This window comes from Symsagittifera roscoffensis, chromosome 3 (assembly GCF_963678635.1).
Source record: "Symsagittifera roscoffensis chromosome 3, txSymRosc1.1, whole genome shotgun sequence".
In the NCBI taxonomy this organism is placed as follows: Eukaryota; Metazoa; Xenacoelomorpha; order Acoela; family Convolutidae; genus Symsagittifera; species Symsagittifera roscoffensis.
The window spans coordinates 1,224,757-1,247,325 of NC_087064.1; the positions used below are offsets into that span (position 1 = coordinate 1,224,757).

General features: G+C 38.4%; 1 protein-coding gene across 1 annotated transcript; it reads right to left on the bottom strand.

Annotated features, from left to right (window-relative positions):
• Positions 1-1,859: 1,859 nt before the first annotated feature.
• Positions 1,860-22,126, bottom strand: LOC134842039 (uncharacterized). Its single transcript, XM_063858189.1, has 7 exons — positions 21,379-22,126; positions 11,465-12,122; positions 10,682-11,228; positions 10,018-10,380; positions 3,755-4,122; positions 3,265-3,464; positions 1,860-2,885 (listed from the first exon to the last, which is right to left on the bottom strand). The coding sequence occupies exons 1-7, from the start codon at positions 21,789-21,791 to the stop codon at positions 2,048-2,050; spliced, it is 3,387 nt and encodes a 1,128-aa protein (XP_063714259.1). The 5' UTR covers positions 21,792-22,126; the 3' UTR covers positions 1,860-2,047.
• Between the last annotated feature and the right edge of the window lie 443 nt (positions 22,127-22,569).

Sequence of the window (22,569 nt, forward strand, 5' to 3'; positions counted from 1 at the left end):
ACTTCGAGGCACAAATTGAACAGCTATATCTAATGAAATATATCCAACAGATGCAAACTTTGTCAATTTTTTCGTGACGCTATTATTAGCTATTTTAGGATCTACGCGCAATGCAAGCGGGTGACCAAAATTCTCAGCCCACAAAATTAACCAAAAAAGTTACATGTCAAGTGAAAAGCTCGTTTGTTGTCCCTTTCTTTCATAGATAAATGGCTTCATTTTTTAAAGCTTCAGCGGCATAAAGCGCATTTTTTGGTCAAGATTTTCCAAAAAGTGGCTTGTTTTTTATTCAAATTCTTGCATGCGACGCAGAAAATTTGGCCAATACAGGTTCTGTTTAGTGCTCGGAGAATCACTTCGGTCGTTCTAAAAAAAAGTCGACAGAATTTTTTAAAAATCCAACCCACCCTCGAGACAACTCTGGATCCACACCTGTTCGAAGTCGTGTGTCAGATTACTAAGCCAGAAAAGGTTTTCTCGTCGATTTTCTGTCTATATTTTAACACCATCAAGAATTCAAAAGAAGAAAAACTTGATTTTATTCTTTAATTAAATACTAATTAATTCACCAGGCCTTATAAAAAATCCTCTTACCAGAGACAAAAACAGAACAAGAAAAATCATGAGCAGAAAAAGACACCTGAAAGTCGGAAATTTCAACAAACTAAAAGACACCAAAAAATGACACTTCTTGGAACATTTTCAAGATGTAGAATCAAAAACATATTTGACCTAGAAAAAACTTTTAAACTTTAAATAAATTAACACTTCTTAGGTAAAACTAACCCAAGTGGATAAAACCGGATCAATGAGTGATTTAATCATTCCGTTTGCAGGTTTACAAATGAAGCCACTTTCAAAGCTGAAAGTAGTTCACGTTCTTCGTGTCAAATGCACTTTGACTACCGGAGAGCTCTGTGCTGTACCTCTTGGCACATGGATTTCAAGTGAACCTGGAGAAGCAATGAGCCAAACTGCGGACTAATGTTCTTCCAATTTTGAAGCGTCAACCACTAATCCTTTTACCTGATAAGAAAGCTAGAAAAAAACTTAAATAAGGGTTTCATTCGTTCATTAACAGTTATTGTTTCAATGCTTCCAACTCATGTTCTTCCAATTTTGAACTGAATACGTTACACAGAGGCTTAGCTTAATATGGAAAAAGGCTAACTTCATGACTTAAAGGAAAAGATTTTCACGATTAAAACCAACCCCCCCCCCCCCCCCCCCCCAATTGCTGGTTCATCTCCCCCAGCTTCGGAAAAAATATAGCTAACAGACAGTTGCTCAAGAGTCAATGCACTCAAGGACAGTGAAAAAAACTCTGAATTTCAAAAAAAAACAATTCCTGACTGACCCCCTTTTTTAAATAGAAGTAATCAACATCAAGATAACTAAATTTTTATTGCGCAGGTAAATTAAAGTCCAATTTTGAGACTGGAACTTAATCACGCTTTTCGCATCATTTGCAGTTTTGTATTCCTTTCAGCAAATGATTTTAAATCGAACATTAAAAAAATGAAAGTCAAACTGCGGTAAATCAAACCTAAGCGTGCTTTTATCCTTTTAAAAACAAAAAAAAAACACAAGACCTAAAAAGTCTACAAATTGTGAAAGTCTACAAATTGTGTCCTCTCAAACTTTAAAAACCTTCGAGAGGACAGGATTTGAACCCAGACGGTCAGAATAATAGTCCCGGCTTGTTACTACCTAGCCAAGGTGTCTATACTGATTTCATACTTTATTCTTTTATATCAGACAGCAAAGATGCACTTTGAGAGACTTTGCACTAAAATGAGCTGGAATGTAGTTGGAAAAAATGTCAAATCGTAAAACACTACACTCGCACGCTTATGCGTCTGATAAAACTTCTTTTAAATTTAAAAAAGTGGATTTGATTTCATAAACAAAACACGTTTGGTTGAAGCTAATATCAAAATCTTTGTCATTATTTACTGGACTTAATCATTGTTTCGAAACTAACTAAACAAATTTCTTTAATATCACCCTGTACAATTTCTGAACAGCATGCAATTCTAATTCAGTTTTAAGTTTCGGTTACACTTTCCATTTGAATTGGTACTGTCGACGATGCTGTGTCCCCGTGCAGTCCTGGGATTTCTTGCTCCGCGATTCTCTTCTGTTTGGCCGCCGCGTACTCCAAGTCCACCCCACTTGCTCCCAGCTCCTTCCAGATATGCGCCACCAATCTGTCACTTTTATTGGCTAGCAGAGGGTATTTCTCAGCCAGATGCTGCGCGCATATATTGGAGTAGTTGAACAGATGCGAATGAAGCCTGAGTTTGTCGATGTTCTCGATGCTTTGACGCGGTCGAGTCACGTGTATGTTGTTTGACAGTCTTTTGAACGTTACTGAGTGAGCTTCGAGGGGGTCTGCGATTTCAGTGCTGATCACTCCCTCCAGATAACTGGAAAGGGTCAACTCCTCCACTTTCAGTTTGAACGCACAGTTCACATCTGTTTCCTCCAGGGGCACCATAAACGGATCCGAGTAGACTTCGGTCAACACGTGCCGAGCCAACGAGACCCAGTCGTCTTTTTTGATTTCACGCGACTTCCAGAACCCATTCAGAGACTTCTTGTCGTCGAGGAAAGGAAAGAGGCTTTCAGTGATTACGTTCGACAGGTACTGAGTTGTCATCATGATTAGCTTATCTAGGTCTTGTGCACGAAGTCTTATGAGGTTCTTGTTAGGAATATGGATGTGCAGATTGTTAATCGCACTTCCGTACACCTTATTCAGTCGGTCAGTATGCTCGGATTCCTCTTTGAGCAGCTGTGAGTAGAACTGATGTCTTTTCTGTCCATTGCCCCCACCACCACTCACTATCGCTGAGAATGGTTCGAACAATTGATCGAAAAACCTAAAACATGATACACATAGCTGCATACCGTTTTCAGAAAACTGTAACAGCGAAAACATTCGTTCCATCAAATAACGGAAGTTTTTCCTCTTCAACTTTCAAACATTATCGCACATACGTGAAACTGCTGCTCCAAAATTCAGGTCTAAATGTCTCCCAAGTAAGCTTCAAGACATTCAGATAACTCTCTAGCCAACTATTGCTCCTATTCTACCGAAAGTTCCTGGGGCTTCTTTTGCTCCACATTACCAACTGTAGAACTTAGAAAAGTTCATGTTGTTTAACTGTAGTGTAATTAAGCATTTTTCAAATCACGTAATTAATAATGTCTTTAGAGGAACTGCTATATAACTATTAGACGAAAAATAGCGGCGCTTACTTGTTGTAAATCTGCTTCGGTTCTCCAATCTGCCGTTTGTGTAGCTGCCGCCACGTGTCCAGAATTAGTGTGTCAACCCAGTAGAATACTGGGACCAGAGCATGTTCTGGGTCCATCTGGAGGAAGAAGTCGGACGCCATGCCCGGTCCAGCGATCTTCTTGGCAGCAAAACTGTTAGTTGCCGGAACACGTGCAATCCTCTGAAATGCAACACTAAGCCTTCCAAGTCATTCCATTTCCAACTTCACACACGCTAGTTAAAAGCTTACATTCTCTGGCTGCTCTTAGAAAAATTATTCCTTACTGGGTTTCGAACCCTCCACTTGAGAAAAAATTGTGTGCCAGCTGGAAATCAATATGTGGCTGAAGGAAGAGCAGCTGGACCAATCACTATAGCCAAACGTCATCTATTTTCAATCGTATTCGTTGATATTCACGTGACAGACATTGTACTCAATTACCAGGCATTCATGTGATTAAGGACTCTTACCTTCAAGAAGAGATGATAGATGACGAAATCATAGGAGCTCCTGATGCAGATCTGCAGAGATCCAAGCACGCAGAGAACCAACGCAGTGAGAGGGTAGCCTACAAATGTAAGAAACACACACGAAACAGGCTGACAAAATCCCAAAATGAAGAACTTGTAGATGAAGATGTGAAACAGATAGAAGAATCGGAAGCCCTCTGAGTATCCGGGTCTTTTGAAGTCGGCGATCAGAATTTGGATGAGGTAGTAGACTATCATGGCAAAGGGGAGCCAAAGGGGAGTTGTGATTCCCACCAGGATAGAGAGAGTGGATAGAAGTGTGTTCACAAAAGGATAGAAGAGGATGAACATCGTAGTTCCCACGAGGCCTGAAAAACAGAAGATTTACAATGACGGGCAGATTCTCTTCAAAATATACCTCTTTTCAGACATCAATCAGACTAAAGAGAACATAGAAGCTCAAAAAATTTAAATAATGCAGTGATTTAAAACGCTAACTCAAAATTGAGTGATTAAAAACTAGAATGCTTGTCGAAAGGATCTGTTTAATTGGCGTGATAAACGTAATAAATAGTTTCAAACTTGTAATGACACAAACTCATCCAGACACACAGTCCAACCTTCCTGATGGCGCATATTACACTGAGGATATTCAGGGCACCCACTCCATTGTCAAATGGGGGAAGAATGGCAAAAGAAACACTATGAACTACAAAGACTCATATGTCAATCACTGGAGCGCCACCTGGCTGAAAAATGGTCGCCCTGACAGAAGATGAATCGATAAAATTCAGGCTTGGACATACAGAGCCTATGAAGAGGATCCAAATGAAACTGTGACAACAGAACCCTCGGGCTTAACGCAAGTGTTGGCCCAAATGACAATTTCGGCTTCCCCAGTTATCACAGTTGCACAAATACCGGAACGCACGACAACCAAAGGTCAACTTTATGTTCATACTTTATGTTCATCAAATGGACAAAGATCAATGGTCACCTTTATTGATAAAATGAATCTCATTAATGAGACAGCAGTACACATGAGAAAGAACATCTTCGAACTCCCTCATGGTAAGGTACGCAACAATATCCTAGAAGAAGCCGATCGCTGTGCGCACTCAACCTCCGTAAGATGAATTTGAAGTCGAAAAAAATCAAGAATAAATTCGTATTATCGGGAATTTTGATAATTTTCATCCAAAACATAAGATCATATAACACCAATAATCAGCTCCGATTATAATTTATTGTCCTTGAGTCCTTGAGACAAATTGCTCTTTTTGACGGTCAGCCTTAATCAAGGCTGAACCGAATTAGAACCAAAAAAACAGTAAAAAACGGTCAAATGCCGCTATAGCCCCTCGGGTCTTTTGCGTTGCAACAATCGCACTCTCCAGTTTTTCACGAAAAGTTCGTTACTTCAGGATCACGCTATCAAAATGTTCCACGCCTTCATAATGCTAATGATGCAGAAACCTCATAAAAGGTCCAAAGCAAGAGACCATGGGAAATACTTGGAGAAATGCCAAGCCTGGTGGAAGAAAAAGAGAAATCGACTTGATGTTCAAAGAAGCCCTAGCAAACAGCAGCAAAACAGTCACCAAGCTTGTTTTCGAAGGCAGACTCACAAATGCAATGAAATTTCTTGAACAAAACCCATCTACAGGCAACCTCGATCCGAATGAGACTGTTGGATGAAAACTTTAAGAGCTCTATCCCAACAGCAGAGAAGCACACTTGGCGGAAAATGCTAGGCATACCACAGGTTAACAGTGGAGTCGAAGCTGCTATTCACGCCGCAATCAAAACTTCTGAACTAGAATCAACCGAGTGCATGCTGCAAACGGATGCAACGAACCTCTTCAAAAAGATAGCGCTTCACTTGCCCGAAAATAGCTGACAGAACTATTTGATCAATACCTATCGAGAACCAGCTCGATTGTTTTTGGGAAGCGGAGCCAAAATACTCTCAGGAGAAGGCACAACGCAGGGAGACAATATGGCAACAGCCTTCTATGCTATCGGCATGAATCCTATGATGATAAACTCGAAATGAATAACCTAATCCAAGAATGATTCGCCGTAGATGCAGCAGCACTAGAAGAACTCATCAGTGTTAAGAACTGGTGGGATCAGCTAAACCACATAGTCCCCAAATGTGTATATTTTTCAAAAGCGTCAAAGTGTTGGCTCACTGCAAAAACAGAAGTTGCCATCAAAGCCTAAGCTGTCTACGCGAGCTCGAACATCAACTTTACATGAGCGGGACAAATACATCTCGGGACTGCAATTGGAAATATCCAAGCACGCAAAGAATTCAACCAAGACAAAATGGATGTTTGGATGGAACAGATCCGCATGCTATCGAAAATGACCAAATCTGAGCCACACCTGAGTTACGTAGTTTATAGCCGTATTCTCCAGAACAGATAGAACTATTTGATGAGAACCTTGGTCAACCTAGATGCGACATTGGAACCTCTCGAACAACAAATCCGAGAATTCCTGCAAACTGTTGAAGTAAACCATCTCAGATGACGTGCGAAATATAATTGCCCTCCTCGTCAGATTTCTCCAAATACTTGGAGAAACTTCAAGCCTCGTGGAAGAAAAGAGAAATCGACTTGATGTTCAATGAAGCCCTAGCAAACAGCAGCAAAACATTCACCAAGCTTGTTCTAGAAGACAGACTCATAAATGCAATGAAGTTACTTGAACAAAACCCATCTGCATGCAACCCGATCCGAATAACACTATTGTGCAAAAACTTTATGAGCTCGATCCCAACAGCAGAGAAGCACACCTGGCGGAGAAAATGCAAGGCATACCACCGGTCAACACGGCGGAGTCAAAGCTGCTATTCACACGCGCCGCAATCAAAACTTCTGAACTAGAATCAACCGAGTGCAAGCTACAAATGGATGCAACGAACACCTTCAAAACATGAAGCGTTATCTATCAATACACAACTAGCGCTTCACTTGCCCGAAAATAGCTGACACAACTATTTGATCAATACCTATCGAGAACCAGCTCGATTGTTTTTGGGAAGAGGAACGGAAATGCTCGCACGAGAAGGCACAACACAGGGAGACAATATGGCAACAGCCTTCTATGCTATCGGCATGAATCCTTTGATGGACAAACTCGAAAGGAACAACCTAATCCAAGAATGGTTCGCGGACGCTGCAGCAGCACTAGAAGAACTCATCAGTGTTCAGAACTGGTGGGATCAGCTGAACCACCTCGGCCGAAATTTAAAATTTTTTCCAAAAGCTTCAAACTTTCGGCTCATTGCAGAAACCGAAGAACTTGCCATCAAAGCCAACGTTGTCTTTGCGACGTCGAACATCAACAATTTTTGGAGGAAAAGAACATCTCGGGACTGTAATTGGAAATATCCAAGCACGTAAATAATTCATTCAAGACAAAATGGATGTTTTGATGGAACAGATCCGCATGCTATCGAAAATGTCCAAATCTGAACCACACTTGAGTTACGTAGTTTATAGCTGTGTTCTCTCTCCTGAGCGGATGGAACTATTTGATGAGAACCGTCGCAGCCTGGATGAGATATTGGAACCTGTGGCACAACAAATCCGGGAATTCCTGCTGTAGAATCGTCTAAGATGATATGGGAAATATAATTGCCCTCCCAGTCAGATTTGGAGGCTTGAACATTTATAACCAGACTAATATGTCAACAACAGACAACACATCTGACAAATGGCCTTCAAATCGCTATAATCTTGGGGGAACCATACATAGAAAACATGGTAAACAGTGTTGGTCAATTTATGTCAGTTTTGGAAAAAGGACGTTTAAAACGTTTTAAACGTTTATAACGTCATTAATGTTTAAAATGTCAAAATTAAAAACTGAGCAAAAACGTTCATTAATGAAATTCAATCATTAAGAGCACGCATACAAAATGGAAGTTTTGCAGTTTTTGCACTGTGCAAGTTGTTTCTTTTTTCGTCTTCAACCATTCCCATCGTCGAGAAAACTATTTCGAGGCCGGCCGAGGTGGGAACAAGTGCAAGTAATCTCAAGCACATATCGGAGGCCGGTTTGTTATGACGTCATTTATGACACGAGAAAATAACACGCTATTTCTGACCGACGTTTTAAACAGTGTTTAAAACATGTTTAAAACGTAGTGTTATTAAAGGACCAACACTGATGGTAAATAGACCTGAAATTAGAAAACGAAACACTCTCCAATCTGAAGATGACCATGATGATATCCTGGGAAAAATAGACAAAAGAAGTAAACGCCAGCTCGAATTCCTCCAAACAAAAGGCACATCTACACGGCTAACCACACTATCATCGAAAGATCACGATATGTATTTCAACAAAGAGAAGTTCCGCGATGCCATAATTTTAAGATATAACTGGCCAATCAAAGGTCTACCACGCTTTTGTGAATAAGGCAAAGAAAATAGCAATGACCAGCTAGGAGGCTTCCTTATCATGAGGCACAAGGCTGTGCAGGATGTGGAGGCAGAGCTGCTTACAAATGTTTGTAAAGACATTGTGATAGAGCCAATGCTTCAGCCAACATCAGGCGCAGACACTCTCCCACACTCGAACTCCGAAGAAAATGGCGCCCGTTGCAAAGGCCTTTCTTCGACATACAGATAACACACCCGAATTGCAGCACTAGCCTCAAAAAGCCTCTGAAAACGGTACTCAGACTCACGAAACCTGCAAGAAAACTGAGTAAAACTAGCGCGCGCGTGAAACAGAGAACGGTAGCTTCAACCCTTTAGTCTTGAGCACGAACGGTGCCACTGGTGAAGAAGCTTCGCATTTCCATAAAGTTCTTGCAGACAAGCTCAGTGCCAAAACCCACAACTCGTACGCTAATACTATCACCATCATACGAACTCTCTTTTACCATCATCAGAACAGCATCTTATCGCCTAAGGAGGAAAAAGAAGAAACGCACAGAAAGCAAATAAGACTTACTAGCGTGTAACGCACCTCCAGTACTCCGAATTAACAACCCATAAAAACCGAATATATTGGAAATAAGATTTGCATTCTTTGAGTGTACTCTGACAACACCCAATTACAGGGTTCGTAAATACAAGTTATTTATACAAATTTTGAAGAACCATAAAACTTTGTAAGTTTTATATACGTTTTTTGAAAAAAATTATAACGAACTAGGAAACGTCACATCTTGGAAACTACAAGAATTTGAGCAGTCGCATTTGAACGCTAGACTTGCAACTCCTGGGAGTACTCTTATAGTACCCAACTACATCGTTGGGAAACTCAAATTTTGAATTTTGAGAAACTTCAACCTTAAGTTTTCTATAAAACAATTTTTTTTTGAAAACCAGAAAAAATGTCACATCTCTAAAACTACCAAGTTTTGAGCAGTCTTATTTGAAGGTAATTTTCGCAATCTTTGACAGTACTCTGACAGCACACAACTAAATGGTTGGGAATTTCACTTTTGTAAATTATTGTAATTTGAGTTTTCTGAAAATTTGCGAAAAAATCACGAAAATACTCGTATCTCTTAAGCTAAAAAAAATTGGGCAACCTTAATTGGAGGCCGAAGTCGCAACCCCTGAGATTACTCTGAAATCCCCCAACTACAGGTTAGGAAATTCAAATTTTGAAGAAAAAAAAATCAAATTTATTCGAATCTCGAAAACTACAAGGATTTGAGCAGCTATATTTGGAGGCAAGATTCGCAACCCCTGAGAGTACCCTCACACTATCCAACAACAGGAATGAGATCCTCAAAGTTCTGGAAGGAAAAAGCAGATGAAAAAGCAGGACTTAATTTGACCTCGAAAATTGCTGAAAAATTAATGACCTTGCGGAAAGTTCATCGAAAAAATTTCTTAAACAGCAATATATGATATAGCTTAAACTTGAAAAAAATCTTTCGTTAAAATGCAGAAGTATTGTGCTTAAACATGGGAAATAGCTGTCGCGCGTATTTAAATATAGTATAGATAGATTGCAAACATCTTATAACTTCCTACATGTCCTCACTTGCCCCGTGTTATTTTGTGTCTTAGACTGTTTGATCCTCTTTATTCCCGTCTTTACTTTCCCTTTCTTTCCTGCTGCTATAACTCAACTTTATTTTTGGATGCGGTTTCCTATTCTGTTTCTGTAAGCGTGCCACGCCACCCACCCACCTTTTGTCCGAATTAATTAATTTTTCATTTTCATCTTTTCCTCAATTTGACACTCTTTTCGCGAGATTAAGAAGACTTTAAAAAGCGACTCACCCTTGCAGATGTAGTTCCAGAACAAATTGAACGGCCTCGTTATGTTCTTTCCCAGCAATCCGCGGTCGGGTGTGGCTTCGAACTTGGCCCTGGACTTGGATATATTCCTGTGAAGCGAGTGGATCCTCGAGATCATACTGTGGACCTTCTTGCCGGCGTAGAGCAACCCGTCTGACACTCCCATTTTGTAGCCCATGCTGAACTTGTTTGGATACACAATGGCCTTGAAGCTGACTTGAGAGACAAAAGGAATCACCAGACAGAAGACGTACAGTGAGTTCCAGAATAGACAGCGTCCGAACTGGAACATGTCTCTCCACCTCCAAAACCACCCAGAGCTCACGTTGTGGTACTTCGCTTTCGCTAAACAAATGCAAACAACTATTTATTCAGAGATTTTGTTTTTCACTAAAAAATCATGCTATTCTATTTTTCGGAGGAAAAAGTTAGATTGTAGCTCAAATTCATCGATACAGAGTTTACCTAACTAGATTCATTAAGCTGATGCCGCCGTCTTTAAGTGAAAAAGTGCCAATGATTTTTCTATTTGGATATCAAATCATGATTTGGAACCATCAAAACCAGTAATGGATGTAGCAAGTTAGGAGTGGAAACAAAAACCTGGTAGACTTTAAAAGAAAACTAAGGTAAGCTGATGACTGACCACAGGTGTAACTGAACTGAGCATGGGCTGAGCGAGTAAAGGTGGAGTTGGTGGCCTCCGTTTCAGCAAACAGTGTGGGCACTCTGGTCCAGGGAACTTCTTCTCCTCTGAGGTAGAAGAGATTCTCCCTTCGTTCTATTTTGTAGTTCTTTGGATTCCAAATCATAATCTTGTGCTTGATTTCAAACAGGGGCTCTTTGATTACATCACACTTTGCCTTCAGCTCCTCCAACTTAGCTTCGAATGTGGCTGCAATGTCGTAGAGAGGTCGCACCCACGGCTCCAATCGTTCATTACGCATTTCTTCCATTTCCTTCTTCATTTCATCCTGCAATTGTTGCCGATGATTCCTAGCCATCGGTCTTCTCCAGTGCTTCGTCCGGCCCTTCACTGGGTTAGTTTTCTTCAGCTCTCCCTCGTACTTTGACATGATTTCTTCAATTTCACTCTGCTTTTCAGCCTCGTGACAGTCCAGCCTGTCGTTGCAATTGAAGTTGTTCACCAGCAGTTCTGGCAGTCGTTTGTCAATGGCTTGTAGAGATTCCGACTGAAAACGCAACTGCTATCCAACACGCTCTTAAAGGCGAAAAACTCCGTCTACGTATCTTTTAAATAGCACCAGCTCTCTTTCTCTTCCAGGCGTAGAATTTGAGTTTTTTGAAGGCAATTTCAAAAACAGATTTTATCTTTTTCCGATCAATTTGCCGGTCTTCTTCAACTCATAGCCACTTTTAGAACACTTAAAAACATATAAAAAGAGAAGGTTAGGAAAGGCCAACTTACATTTGCGATCAACTGCAAAAACTTCTCCACATATGCTTCCCTGATCTTCTCATTGACTACTTTCTGCAGGGCACTGGGTTCGACCTTATCAGCTACGAACGAAGAAGTAGTGCTCCTGTCATCTCCGTCTCCCGCCCCAGTGATGACGTCATTCAGATTCGACCTTGACCCGGAGTGCTTCAGAACTAGGTCGTACTTCATGTCAATCGTGAACAAATGCTCGATTTTGTCCATTTCCAACAACAAATCCTCTGTTATATCTTGAATTTGCTTCCACATCTTTTGATTGAAAATGAACCAGGGAAAATCTGAATCATTTGGTCCTAAATTTTGCATTGCCAGTTCGATGTCAAAAATACTAGCAGAACTCGGCAGTTTCGGGTATTTGCTATCGTTTCGTTCCGAATTGGCTTCATAATACTTTTCAACCACTGCTATAATTTCAGCCACTTTTGAATAGTCTCGAGGAGCAATGTATTGTGCTAGTTCCGCATCCCACGATGGCAACCCGACTACGTTCAAGGACTTGCGAATGTAGGGTAAGCCTACGAGTGCATCTGCAAGCTTCCAAAGACCCGCTTTGATTGATCGATAGGAGCGGTGCAGACAAAATTTTCCCTTGCCTAGTATTCGATGTTTTGACTGTATAACAATCAGGCTGAAACACATCATGTACACATTTTCATCATCTTTTACATGCAAAAAGCTCCGCGGCGAAGCAGAGAAAAAAGGGACAATCGCCAAACTACGAAAAAAAACTATATTTTGAACAAATTAAATGAAAAAAAAACGTATCTATTTTCAACACCTCAAATTTTCAGAAAATGCTCATGGACTTGCAGAAAACATTTGGGAAAAAATCGTCATTTGCTTCCAAAATCATTTTTTTTTATAAAACTTGAAAAAAAACAGCAACAATAGAGAACATTTATTTAAGCAAATGATTATTGTTTCAGATCATTTACCATTTACACGACGCTCATTATGAGCTATTTGCAAGGAAGGTTTTTTGCCCAATTTCGAGTACACCAAAAAAAGCTCGTAGAGGGTGAAGTGTTACAGTATCATATTAAATCCCTATTGTTCGTTATTCGGATTCAAAATTTTTCACTAAAAAACTTCGAGAAATACAGGTCTAAATATTTTCTGGCTTTGAGACAAAATTAGACAATTTTATCCATGCTTTTAACCAAACTTTGTTCAAATACAAATTAATCGTTTGTCTAGCTATTTTAAAATCGCTCATAATTGACTTTTTTATCCAATTATTGCGCTTTGTAGAAAAAATGCAAAAAAAAGATAATTCTATTTCAACTAGGTATGAAAATTCAGATCTCAAAACTCATTTGAATTTTTGAATATCACTCCATGACAATCCATCATACAATCCATCATGACATCTCAATGACGTCTACGGCCATGTACGCTGCTACAAATAGAATCTACAAGAAAAAACTTAAAACAAGGCGTTATATCGAAATATCATCAACCAAAAAGGACTTCAAAGGACGAGACGCAAAAACTACCAGAAAAGGTTTTATTATGATTATTATTATTATGAATTTACAGTAAAACAATACTGAAGGGTGTATAAGACCCCGAAACGAAAATCAAACGCTAAAAGTTAGTTTGGCGACAATTTGCACAAAGGCAAAGAACGCGCCAAGTACAAGAAGAAGAAGAGTTGTAGACATCATTGAAATAGCACCAGTAAGTTTTCAACAGTCTTGCTTTGAGGCCGTTAGAATTGAGGAAATCTATTCTGTTGTTCAATAGGTTTGCGAGTCTCTGTGTGCGATACCAGAAATTTCCTTTCAGCTGTTCTTTGCTGACGTAAGGCAGGTCAAAAAGGTTGTTTCTCCGGGAAGAAAAGTTCACAAAGGGATGCCAGTTGAAGTCGAAACGATTGTTTATGACTTTGGATAACGTCAAAATGTCGTTCAGCTCGATGTACAAAGAAAGAGGCAAGAGATTCAACGTAGACAATTTGTCAGTATAGCAATTCTCCGAATAATTTGTTGCCCAGTTCGCAGCTTTCTTCTGAATGTTTTCGAGTTTTGTGAGGTCCGTTTTCGAAGAATACCAAACTGAGCTCCCGTAGCATATGATAGGTAAAACCATCGACTTGTAGAGATTAACTTTTGTTGATGCTTGAAGTTGCTTCGCCGAGGATCGCTTTAAAAGGAATAGGACTTTGATCGCTTTGGCAGATGCGAACTTTATGTGTTCGCTCCACTTTAGAGAACTTGAAACCTTCACTCCGAGATCTTTTTCACAACTTGATGTTTTCAATTCGTTGCACCCAAGGTAGAAAGGTCCACAGTTTTTAGTTTTGAAGTGCATAACGCAACACTTATCTATGTTGAAAGACATTTGATGTGAGGTACACCAATTCCATAGCCGGTCGAGGTCGAACTGTAGATCGCAGGGCTCATTGTGCTTGTGTAGTGATAGGAGTTTAAAATCGTCGGCAAAGCTGAAAACCTCTGATGATAGATCGTTGGAAAGATCAATCAAATATATTAGAAAAAGCAGTGGTCCCAGAATTGATCCCTGGGGGACGCCACTTGAGACCGATAGGTATTCTGAGGCGCGTCCTTCGATGTCCACAAATTGTTGCCTGTTTTTCAGATAACTTTGCAGAACTTTGAGCATGTTTCCTCGGACACCAATTTTGGAGAGTTTTGACAGGAGAATATTGTGGTCAATTTTGTCGAAGGCTTTCGAGAAGTCTAAGTACACTGCGTCTACTACTTGTTCACTGATATCAACGTTGGAGTAGATTTCGCCTAAATACACAAGAAGTTGGGTTATTGTAGACTTTTTCTTTTGGAAACCGAATTGAGTTGTAGGAATAAGATTTGCAACATGTTCGTAAAGTGGGTCGAAAATGCACTTCTCGTAGACTTTAGAAATTAAACTCAACAGCGTGATTGGTCGATAGTTCTCTACGTTTGCTTTGTTGTCTTTCTTGTGCAGTGGTTTCACCATTCCAACTTTCCAGTCAGATGGAAAAATTGATGTGTGTTTGATTGACTTGAAAAGACTTGCGATAGACTTGTTCAACGCTTTGCAGTTCCTAAACAAAGCCGCTGGGAGTCTGTCGGGCCCAGTTGATTTGCTTACGTCAAGAGACGAAGTCACTTTGGTTATTTTGGAAAGTGAAACATCGTAGTCGCTTATCTGAATCTGAGTATCGGATGGTTGGAAAATAGATGATGGAGTCGTGAATACCGACCGAAAGAATCTGTTGAATAACGTCGCTTTATCGAGATTTGATGTCGCTCGAGAGTGTTTTCAAAATACAGATGGAGGAAGAACTTGGGGATTTTTGATTGACTTGTAGTATTTGAACAGAGCGCGTGTGTCACGAGCATTCGCAAGTAAAGATTCGTAGTTTGATTGGTCTACTTCGAGCTCATGCTCACATATCCGCAGTTGTGCGTTCACTTTGTCTTCCATTGCGGGACTTGTTTTCTGGTTCCTCGGAGTGTTCAGACGCTTGAGCTTGTCTGAGGTAGCAGACGAAACCCACGGGGCGAGACTGCTTCTGTGTTTTGTGCGAACGGGAACAGCGCTTGACCGAATATCCAATAGCCAGCTGTGCCATTGGCTCAGAAGTGCGTTTGGGTTTGTCCAGCAAATTCCTTTGAATGGTTTGTTCAGAATGATACTGTCCAGTTGATCGTAGTCTGCACTGCAGAAGCTCAAACGTTTAACAGGTTTGGGTTGAGTTTTCGTGTACTGTAGTGGAATGTTAATCTTGAATGCTTTATGGTTGGAGGCTGCACGATTCGAGAGCCAGTAGTGCTCGTTCAGCTCACGGTCTAAATTAATGGATATGATAAAATCAGAGTTGCACAGGGCAACACTAGGCCAAAAACAGTTTCAGCCTAGTGTAACTGTTTTTGGACAAGTGAATATTCGATCGCAGCCTGCTACCGATAGTCGATCGGAATTTGATGTCCCAGATGTTATTTCAGGTTGGGCTGCCATAAAAAATACGAATAAATTGTGCCAGTTGCCGATAATCACAACCACACAGGGACGTATTTAGACGGGGAACGGGGCCGACGCGCCCTTTCAGGGACTCGACTTCCTGCTGACCCAAAAGGTCCCCCTTTGCACTATTTTGAGATATCCATTTTGTCTAACGGACCCTTAAAATCTCTACAGGCGCCCATAATTAATAATTTGAGAGGAAAGCGCGCGCTGAAAAAAGCGATTTCTTGGTCAACATTTTCCAAAAAAATTGGCAGAAACAGGTGTCTTTTTAGAGCTTCGGAAGAGCTCTAAAAATCAATTTGATCGACAAAACTTTCGAAAATGTTTTGAAAATCCGCCCCCCCCCCCCCCGTCGAGAAAACCCTAGATCCGCTCTTGCAACCAGAGACACTTAACTTTGTTGGACTCGGTATAAAAATCCATGTACAACTATGATCCCGAACAACAGTGCCGTCAATAATTTTTGCAGAAAAAAAAACAAATAGGTTGGTCTGTTTGCTGGCTTTGAGACGGTTTCAAACAGCATCATAAAAACATTTTCATATAAGGTGCACAGCTAAAGCTGGAGGTACCTGTTTGATATTTTTTGAATTTGTTGTACTGATGTGGGATGAAATGGGTTATTTCAAAATCTAAAATTAGTCTTAACCCAAAACCTTACTTGTTTCTCCAGTAAAATAAGCAGGAGTGAATTTTGTTTGATAATTTGGTGTTTGTAAAAAGAACATAACAATTTTCTTTGAAACAAAACTTAGGGCTTGGCCGCTTTTGCACAGAGGCTTCGGATCAAACCCTTGATATTAGATTCGGCTAGGTAGTTTTCGAGAAAAATCTAAAATTTTCAAAAAACTGACAATAAATCAAAACATTGCCTTTTCTGAGGGCTATAACTTTCTTTGATAGAAAATTATGGAGGTAACCTCTTACAAAGTGAAGTTCTTATAACCCTTTTTCTGCATTTGACCCAAAACCGCCCATTTGAGTGAGCAATCTTCGAGAAAAGTCAAAGTTTCAAAAAAAGGTCAAAATCAAATTTTCCGAAAGCCACAATTTTTTGTAACAGTGGAGCTTCCCATTTTTTTAATGAAGACCAAAATCTCACGGTAGTTTTCGAGGTAATTCAAAAAGCTTGAAAGACGGTCAAATAATCTAATATTTGAATTTTCCGCGGAACCTAAATTTTGCGGAAAAAAATGAGCGCAGCCGCTTACAAAGGGGAGCTTCACAATCCTGATCTTTCGATTGAACTCAAAAATTCAACTCTGGGAGGGTAATTTTCTTTTTAAAAAAATCAAGAAGTTTCAAAAAACGTTCAAAAATCACAAATATGATTTTTCCTAGGACGATAACTTTTTAGTTTAAAAACTGCCCGTGGCCACTTATGCAGGGGAAATTCCCACAACCCTCTCTTTCCATTGAACCCAAAATTTCAGATTTGTGAAAGTACTTTTCGAGAAAAGTCAACAAGATGTTAAAAAGTCTATTATTTGACTATTTCGAGGTTCATAACTTATCGCGTAAAAAGTTTGGGCGTAGCCACTTCTGCAGGGGAGCTTATCACAATTTGTCCTTTCGATTGAAACCATAAATCTCAGATTCAGGAGCAAAGTTTTCGAGAAAAGTCAGAAAGATTTTAAAACGGTCAAAAAATTGAATATTTGACTTTTCTGAGGGCCGTAACTTTTTGTGCGAAAAATTTGAGCGCAGCCTCTAATGAAGGGGGATTCACACAAGCCGGTCTTTCGATGTAAAACAAAACCTTTGATGTGTGACGGTAGTTTTCGAGAAAATGAAAAACATTTGGTTAAAATTTTCCCCCCACACAGGTCGTACTTTTCATTGGCACCACGTTTTTCGAAAAAAAAATGTTTCCATAGCGTCTAAAATAAAATTTAAAAAACGATCTTATACATTTTCATCATACATGTTTTTATCAAATAGGAATTTGAATTCTACATAATACACCTTTTTCATCCCTGACAGTCCATCCTGTCCATGGCCAAAATGTAACCCTGTTACACTTGGATTCTAATGCCTATTCATCGAAGAGTCTCCGCAAAAACTTTGTTAACATAAAATTACAAAAAGTTTTTTAAAGCCTGTTTAGTTATAGCAATTGAAAAAAAATTACTCAACAAAACTTTGGTAGCCACCCGTTAAAAAGCATACAAAACTGTTGCCATAAAAAATGAGCTACAAAACTTTTACGATCCGAGACTATTTGAACCAAAAAAAAAACCTTTCAAGCGAAACAATGGTTTTGCGATACCTGCAGATTAACCGACATATTGAAAAAAAAACTTCAAAATATTGTTTTTTTTTCTTCAGAAAAATAATAATTTTCCAAACAAATCTTGGAACTCAATTACTTGCAAACTTCAACAGAAAAAATTTAAAAACTTGATCTGCCTAAAACATTTATCTTCGTTTTGTCTTGAACTTTTTTCAGAACAAAATGCCAAGAAAAAACCTGTAAGTTAAAGAAGCATCAAAACAGAACTAACAAAGCGAAAACAAAGCCAAAAACTCTTGGACAGACACACGTTGCATTGAAAAAGAAATGTTTTTATTAGAAAAACTAAATTACAAAATTTTTTTAAAACATTAACTCTACACTCAAAACAATAAGGGAAAACTTTTTTTGCTCCTGAAATGACTCAAAAAGAGGCATCTAAGTCAATAAAGGTAAGAGAAATCTTTTAAGCTCATTCAAGACAAAGATGAAACAAATAACACGACTAGCTGAAATCGATCGTGGTAAATTTACTACCAGAAAGAAAGCTAAACATCGAAGTATTTCGAAAACAGGCGATCGAATCATTGGTAAACTGCATGGATGAAATAACCAAAAACCACTCTTTCTGTTTTACTTTTTAAATAACTAAATGAAAGAAACCGAAAAATATTATTCAATTTTTCCCGAGCCCAAGAAAAATTAGATTAGAAACACAAAAAATATAATTCGCAAAAGCATAAAACGATTCTTAAAAAAGACAACAACAGTGACAACGAGAAATTTTGCAAAACCTTGGAAAAATCAATTCCAAAACAATTCAAAAACTTATGTTTTATGAGTTCAACGAAAAACAAATAGAAAAAACGAAACAAAGAAAAAACTAGAAAAAATTTACGAAAAAAAAATGATTTTGAACAACTATGAAGCCAAAAAACACCAATTTCAATTTCCAGATTAAAAACCCAATCAGACAAGACCAACAAGTTAACAGAAAAACGGTTTGCCAAACAATCAAACAGAAAAAAAAACAAATATTAAAGAAAAACATATGCCATTGAACTACTTTTAGAAAGATGTAGCCCGAAAACAGATTAAAATTAACTTAACGTGAAAACATTAATTTTAATTTTTAATAAATGAACGAAAAACTGAAAAATCCTAAATTCGTCTGGCAATTGTGATTTGATAGCCCTTCAAGCTTGCTTGGTTCTCATTTTTACCATTTCAAGGCAAGGAAACTACACAAAACTGGAGGAACAAAAAATTAGCAGACAGCAACTCAAATTGATTTTGCAAAACGATGAGCTCGACTAGAAAATTTAATTTAAATTATAAAAAGTACTGATTTAATTATTTCTGATTTTTAGGCAATTCAGGCTTGCTTTGTTTTCATTTCAAGTGAAAGCTTTACTTCTCAAAACAATATGGGCAAAAAAGCAATGAAAACGTATTTTTAATTTTAGTAGAAAAACTTAGCAGAAAAGTAAACCAAGAAGTTGCGAAAACTCAAAAACTCAATTATTTACACGAGGAAAATAATAAGAAAAAAGCTGATTTAACAATAAAAAGCATAATAGGTCAAAACCAAGTATATTGTGCCAACTAAAAATAGGAACGTAAAAAAAAAGATTTAATTTTTTTTTTTCATTTTTAAAATTTTCAATTTGAATAGGGGGTAGGAAAGGTGATTAAAACTTGTCCAAAAAATTTTGTGAGACTTCAACCATTCTTCTAAACACCAACAAAAGGCAATTGAAATAAATCATTCGCAAAATGAGCCGATAGAATTAAAGTGAAGCTCATGTGTCGAAAAAATAACAAAATTTTTTGGCACAAAATACCACTAAAGGAACTCATAATAGGCACACAAGGCACATACCTAACATGCACTCTACATTTACCTCTACAGTAAAACACGTTCAAATTTACATGCAAGTACGATATCTGTAGAAAAAGTTGTTTACGCTAAAAAAAAAGTCTAGTACCTATTATGAGCGGTTGCAATACCCTTGCCTATCGCAAGGGTAAAAATAACACAGAGGCGACGCTTCGCTTTGCAAACACTAGCGAGAAAATGACAAAAAGCAGCTCTATAAAGTTCAATAAAAATTAGAAATAAGCCTCGAATTAGCAAAAATTCGGTTACTTCCAACCTCCGTCCTAGAGATTAAGAGTCTCACACACTAACCACTCAGCCACGGAAGCTTAACGTACAAACACTTTTTGTTTGCGAATAAGGTGAGAAAAATGAAGGTTCGTAATAACGCGCTAAGCTGATCGCAAGTGTAATAATAATAATAATAATAATAATAATAATAATCATCATCATCATAACGATCATAATCATAATAAAAATAATAATCATAATAATTATAATAAAAATAATAATAACCATAGCCAACAAAAGGTAGGAAAACTGTAAAAAAAAATTACCATTTTTTAAACTTTCGAAGAAAAAAATATATCAGGTTAAAGCTCTTTGAAGTTTAATAAACGTCTATGATTGAACTTTTTCTTAGTTAAACTGTATCAATTGGTGAGTTTTTATATTCCACCGGGAAATCTGAAAAAAAAGAAAATCCAATACCGAAACTAGAAATTAGTCGTTTTTTTGCACCATTTCTGCTTTCATCATGGGAGAGCGGAGTTTGCCTATTTTCCAGCGAGTGAATTTCAACTCATTAAGCGGATATATAACTGTTTTGTTTTTTCTTGAGTGCATTAATTCGTAGGATCAGGGGCGGATCTAGGATTTTCTCGGGGGGGGGGGGGATTTTCAAAAAAGTTTCGAAAATTTTGTCGACCTTTTTTTCTATGTCGACCAAGTTGATTTTCCGAGCTCTCCTAAAGCACTAAAAAGACCCTGTTTTTGCCAAAATTTCTGCACTGCAGGCAAAATTTTGAAAAAACAGGCCAAAAAAGGCGTTTATGGGCACTTTCTGGAAAAAGTTTACCAAAAAATCGCGTTTTTTTTTTGCGCGCGCTTCCACCTTCAAAATTAGTATATATTGGCGCCAAAGGCGCATTAAGAAAAACTTTAGGGTCGGTCGGCCAAAAGCGGATTTCTTAAAAAGTACCAAAGGGAGGACCCTTTGGTTCGGCAGTGGGTCGAATCCGCCCCTGTGTAGGATGCCTTGCTGTAGTAATAGGAGCATTTTTAGAATTTTTCCTGGAAAAAATCATCAAGACCTATTATATAAATCAAAATCACTTCGTTCTTTTACACTCAAAAATAGATGATCGATAAATGATAAGTCAATAATATATCACAATGAATAGATCTAGGATATGAAGCCGACTTCTAATCGACGATACATTAGGCCTCAAATGCGTGAAACAATAGCTAATATAATTCCAATTTACTATTTTCCGCAACTTTCATTACATGTTTGTCATTAGGCCATATGGAGTGACCTTCGAACTTTTCTACTAACCGGTTTTTGAAAAGAAAACTTTGAATTGAATAAATTATATTTCATACAGTTTGTGAAATGGATAAATTACCAATCGCAAATATTGATAAAATGGTTAACAAAACTTAAAAAAAAACTGAATTGTATATCAAAAATGAGCAGAAAACCCTTAATTTTGCCGAATTCAGGCGCAAACTAAACTTTCTATCCTTATTGAGCAAAGTAATAACGAAACTAATCCAAAAATAAATCGAACTTACTTGTAAGCATTGGCGATCCACACGTAGAAGGTGGCCCTTGTCTTTTGTTTGCCCTTCTGAAAAATTTCACTGACTCTCCAAACATGATCGTTTCCAGGGAACAGTACACTTGGCACTCCAAACTGACCATAATTTCTCAACGAGCTCTTCTGAGAATCATCCAGGCGTTTTAACGCTCGACCTCCTTCTTCGTAACTAACAAGTGCAGTTTCATCCAAATCGGGCGAAACAAACAGTGTGTTATTCAAATTGTGCTTTAAATACTGTGATCGTAGATTCGGAGTCTGAATGTTATATGTTGGGTAGTGAAACAACACCTCGTTGGCGTTTTCAACGATGCTTTCCTGGATTTTGAGTTGGGATCCTGAGGTTTTCAGCTTGAAATCTGGAGCCGCCTTTGTTTGAACCTCCATTTTGGAACGATTACTTGAAAGTTAACTCATTCTTTTTTCTAATAAGAAAGAACTGAAACGTGCTAAGTTAGCAGATCAACTTTTTGAACGGTGAATCGGTTACAAACTCTTTCGTTATTCATTCAAAAGTAGAACTGAAACGTGGCAATTTAGCTGACCGAGTTCATATTTGTACAAATTTGAACACAAGCAGTGATATTGAAATGGCGAAATGAATGCAAATTTGCTCTGAATAAACCAGTGGCTCTGCCCCTCAGAACACAGGGAGTCCTCTGTTTCAATTATGAACATTCACGAGTAGTCACGTTTGAGTGGTAAAGAAAGAAAGAAAAAGTTGAACATTATATTTAACATTAATACAGATAAGAGCAGCGAGTTAGCACAGAAATCGATCAAAAATCTTAAATAAGTCTTCCAATTTTTGTACTTCTCTCATTTTTTAGTAGATTAAACTTTCTGCTTGAAGTACTTAGTTGGTTATGAAATCTGTGACAAGGTGAAGGCAATTATAATTTCCAACATACTAAGAAAGAAACACTAACAACACAGCGAGTTGGCTCAAAGGCTAGATACCCTCGGTTTCCATTTTGAGCCATCAATAGCAGGGACTCGCAAATGTAGGTTTTTGCAAATTTTTCAAATATACATTATCAAATATACATTTTGTTAATGGTTTTCAATTTTACGAACAATAGTGCCTCAAAACACTCCAAAACTCAAGTAGCCGCAAGTTCGCCGCCGCAACGATCGTCAGACTTCAGGTGATACGGGAATTGAA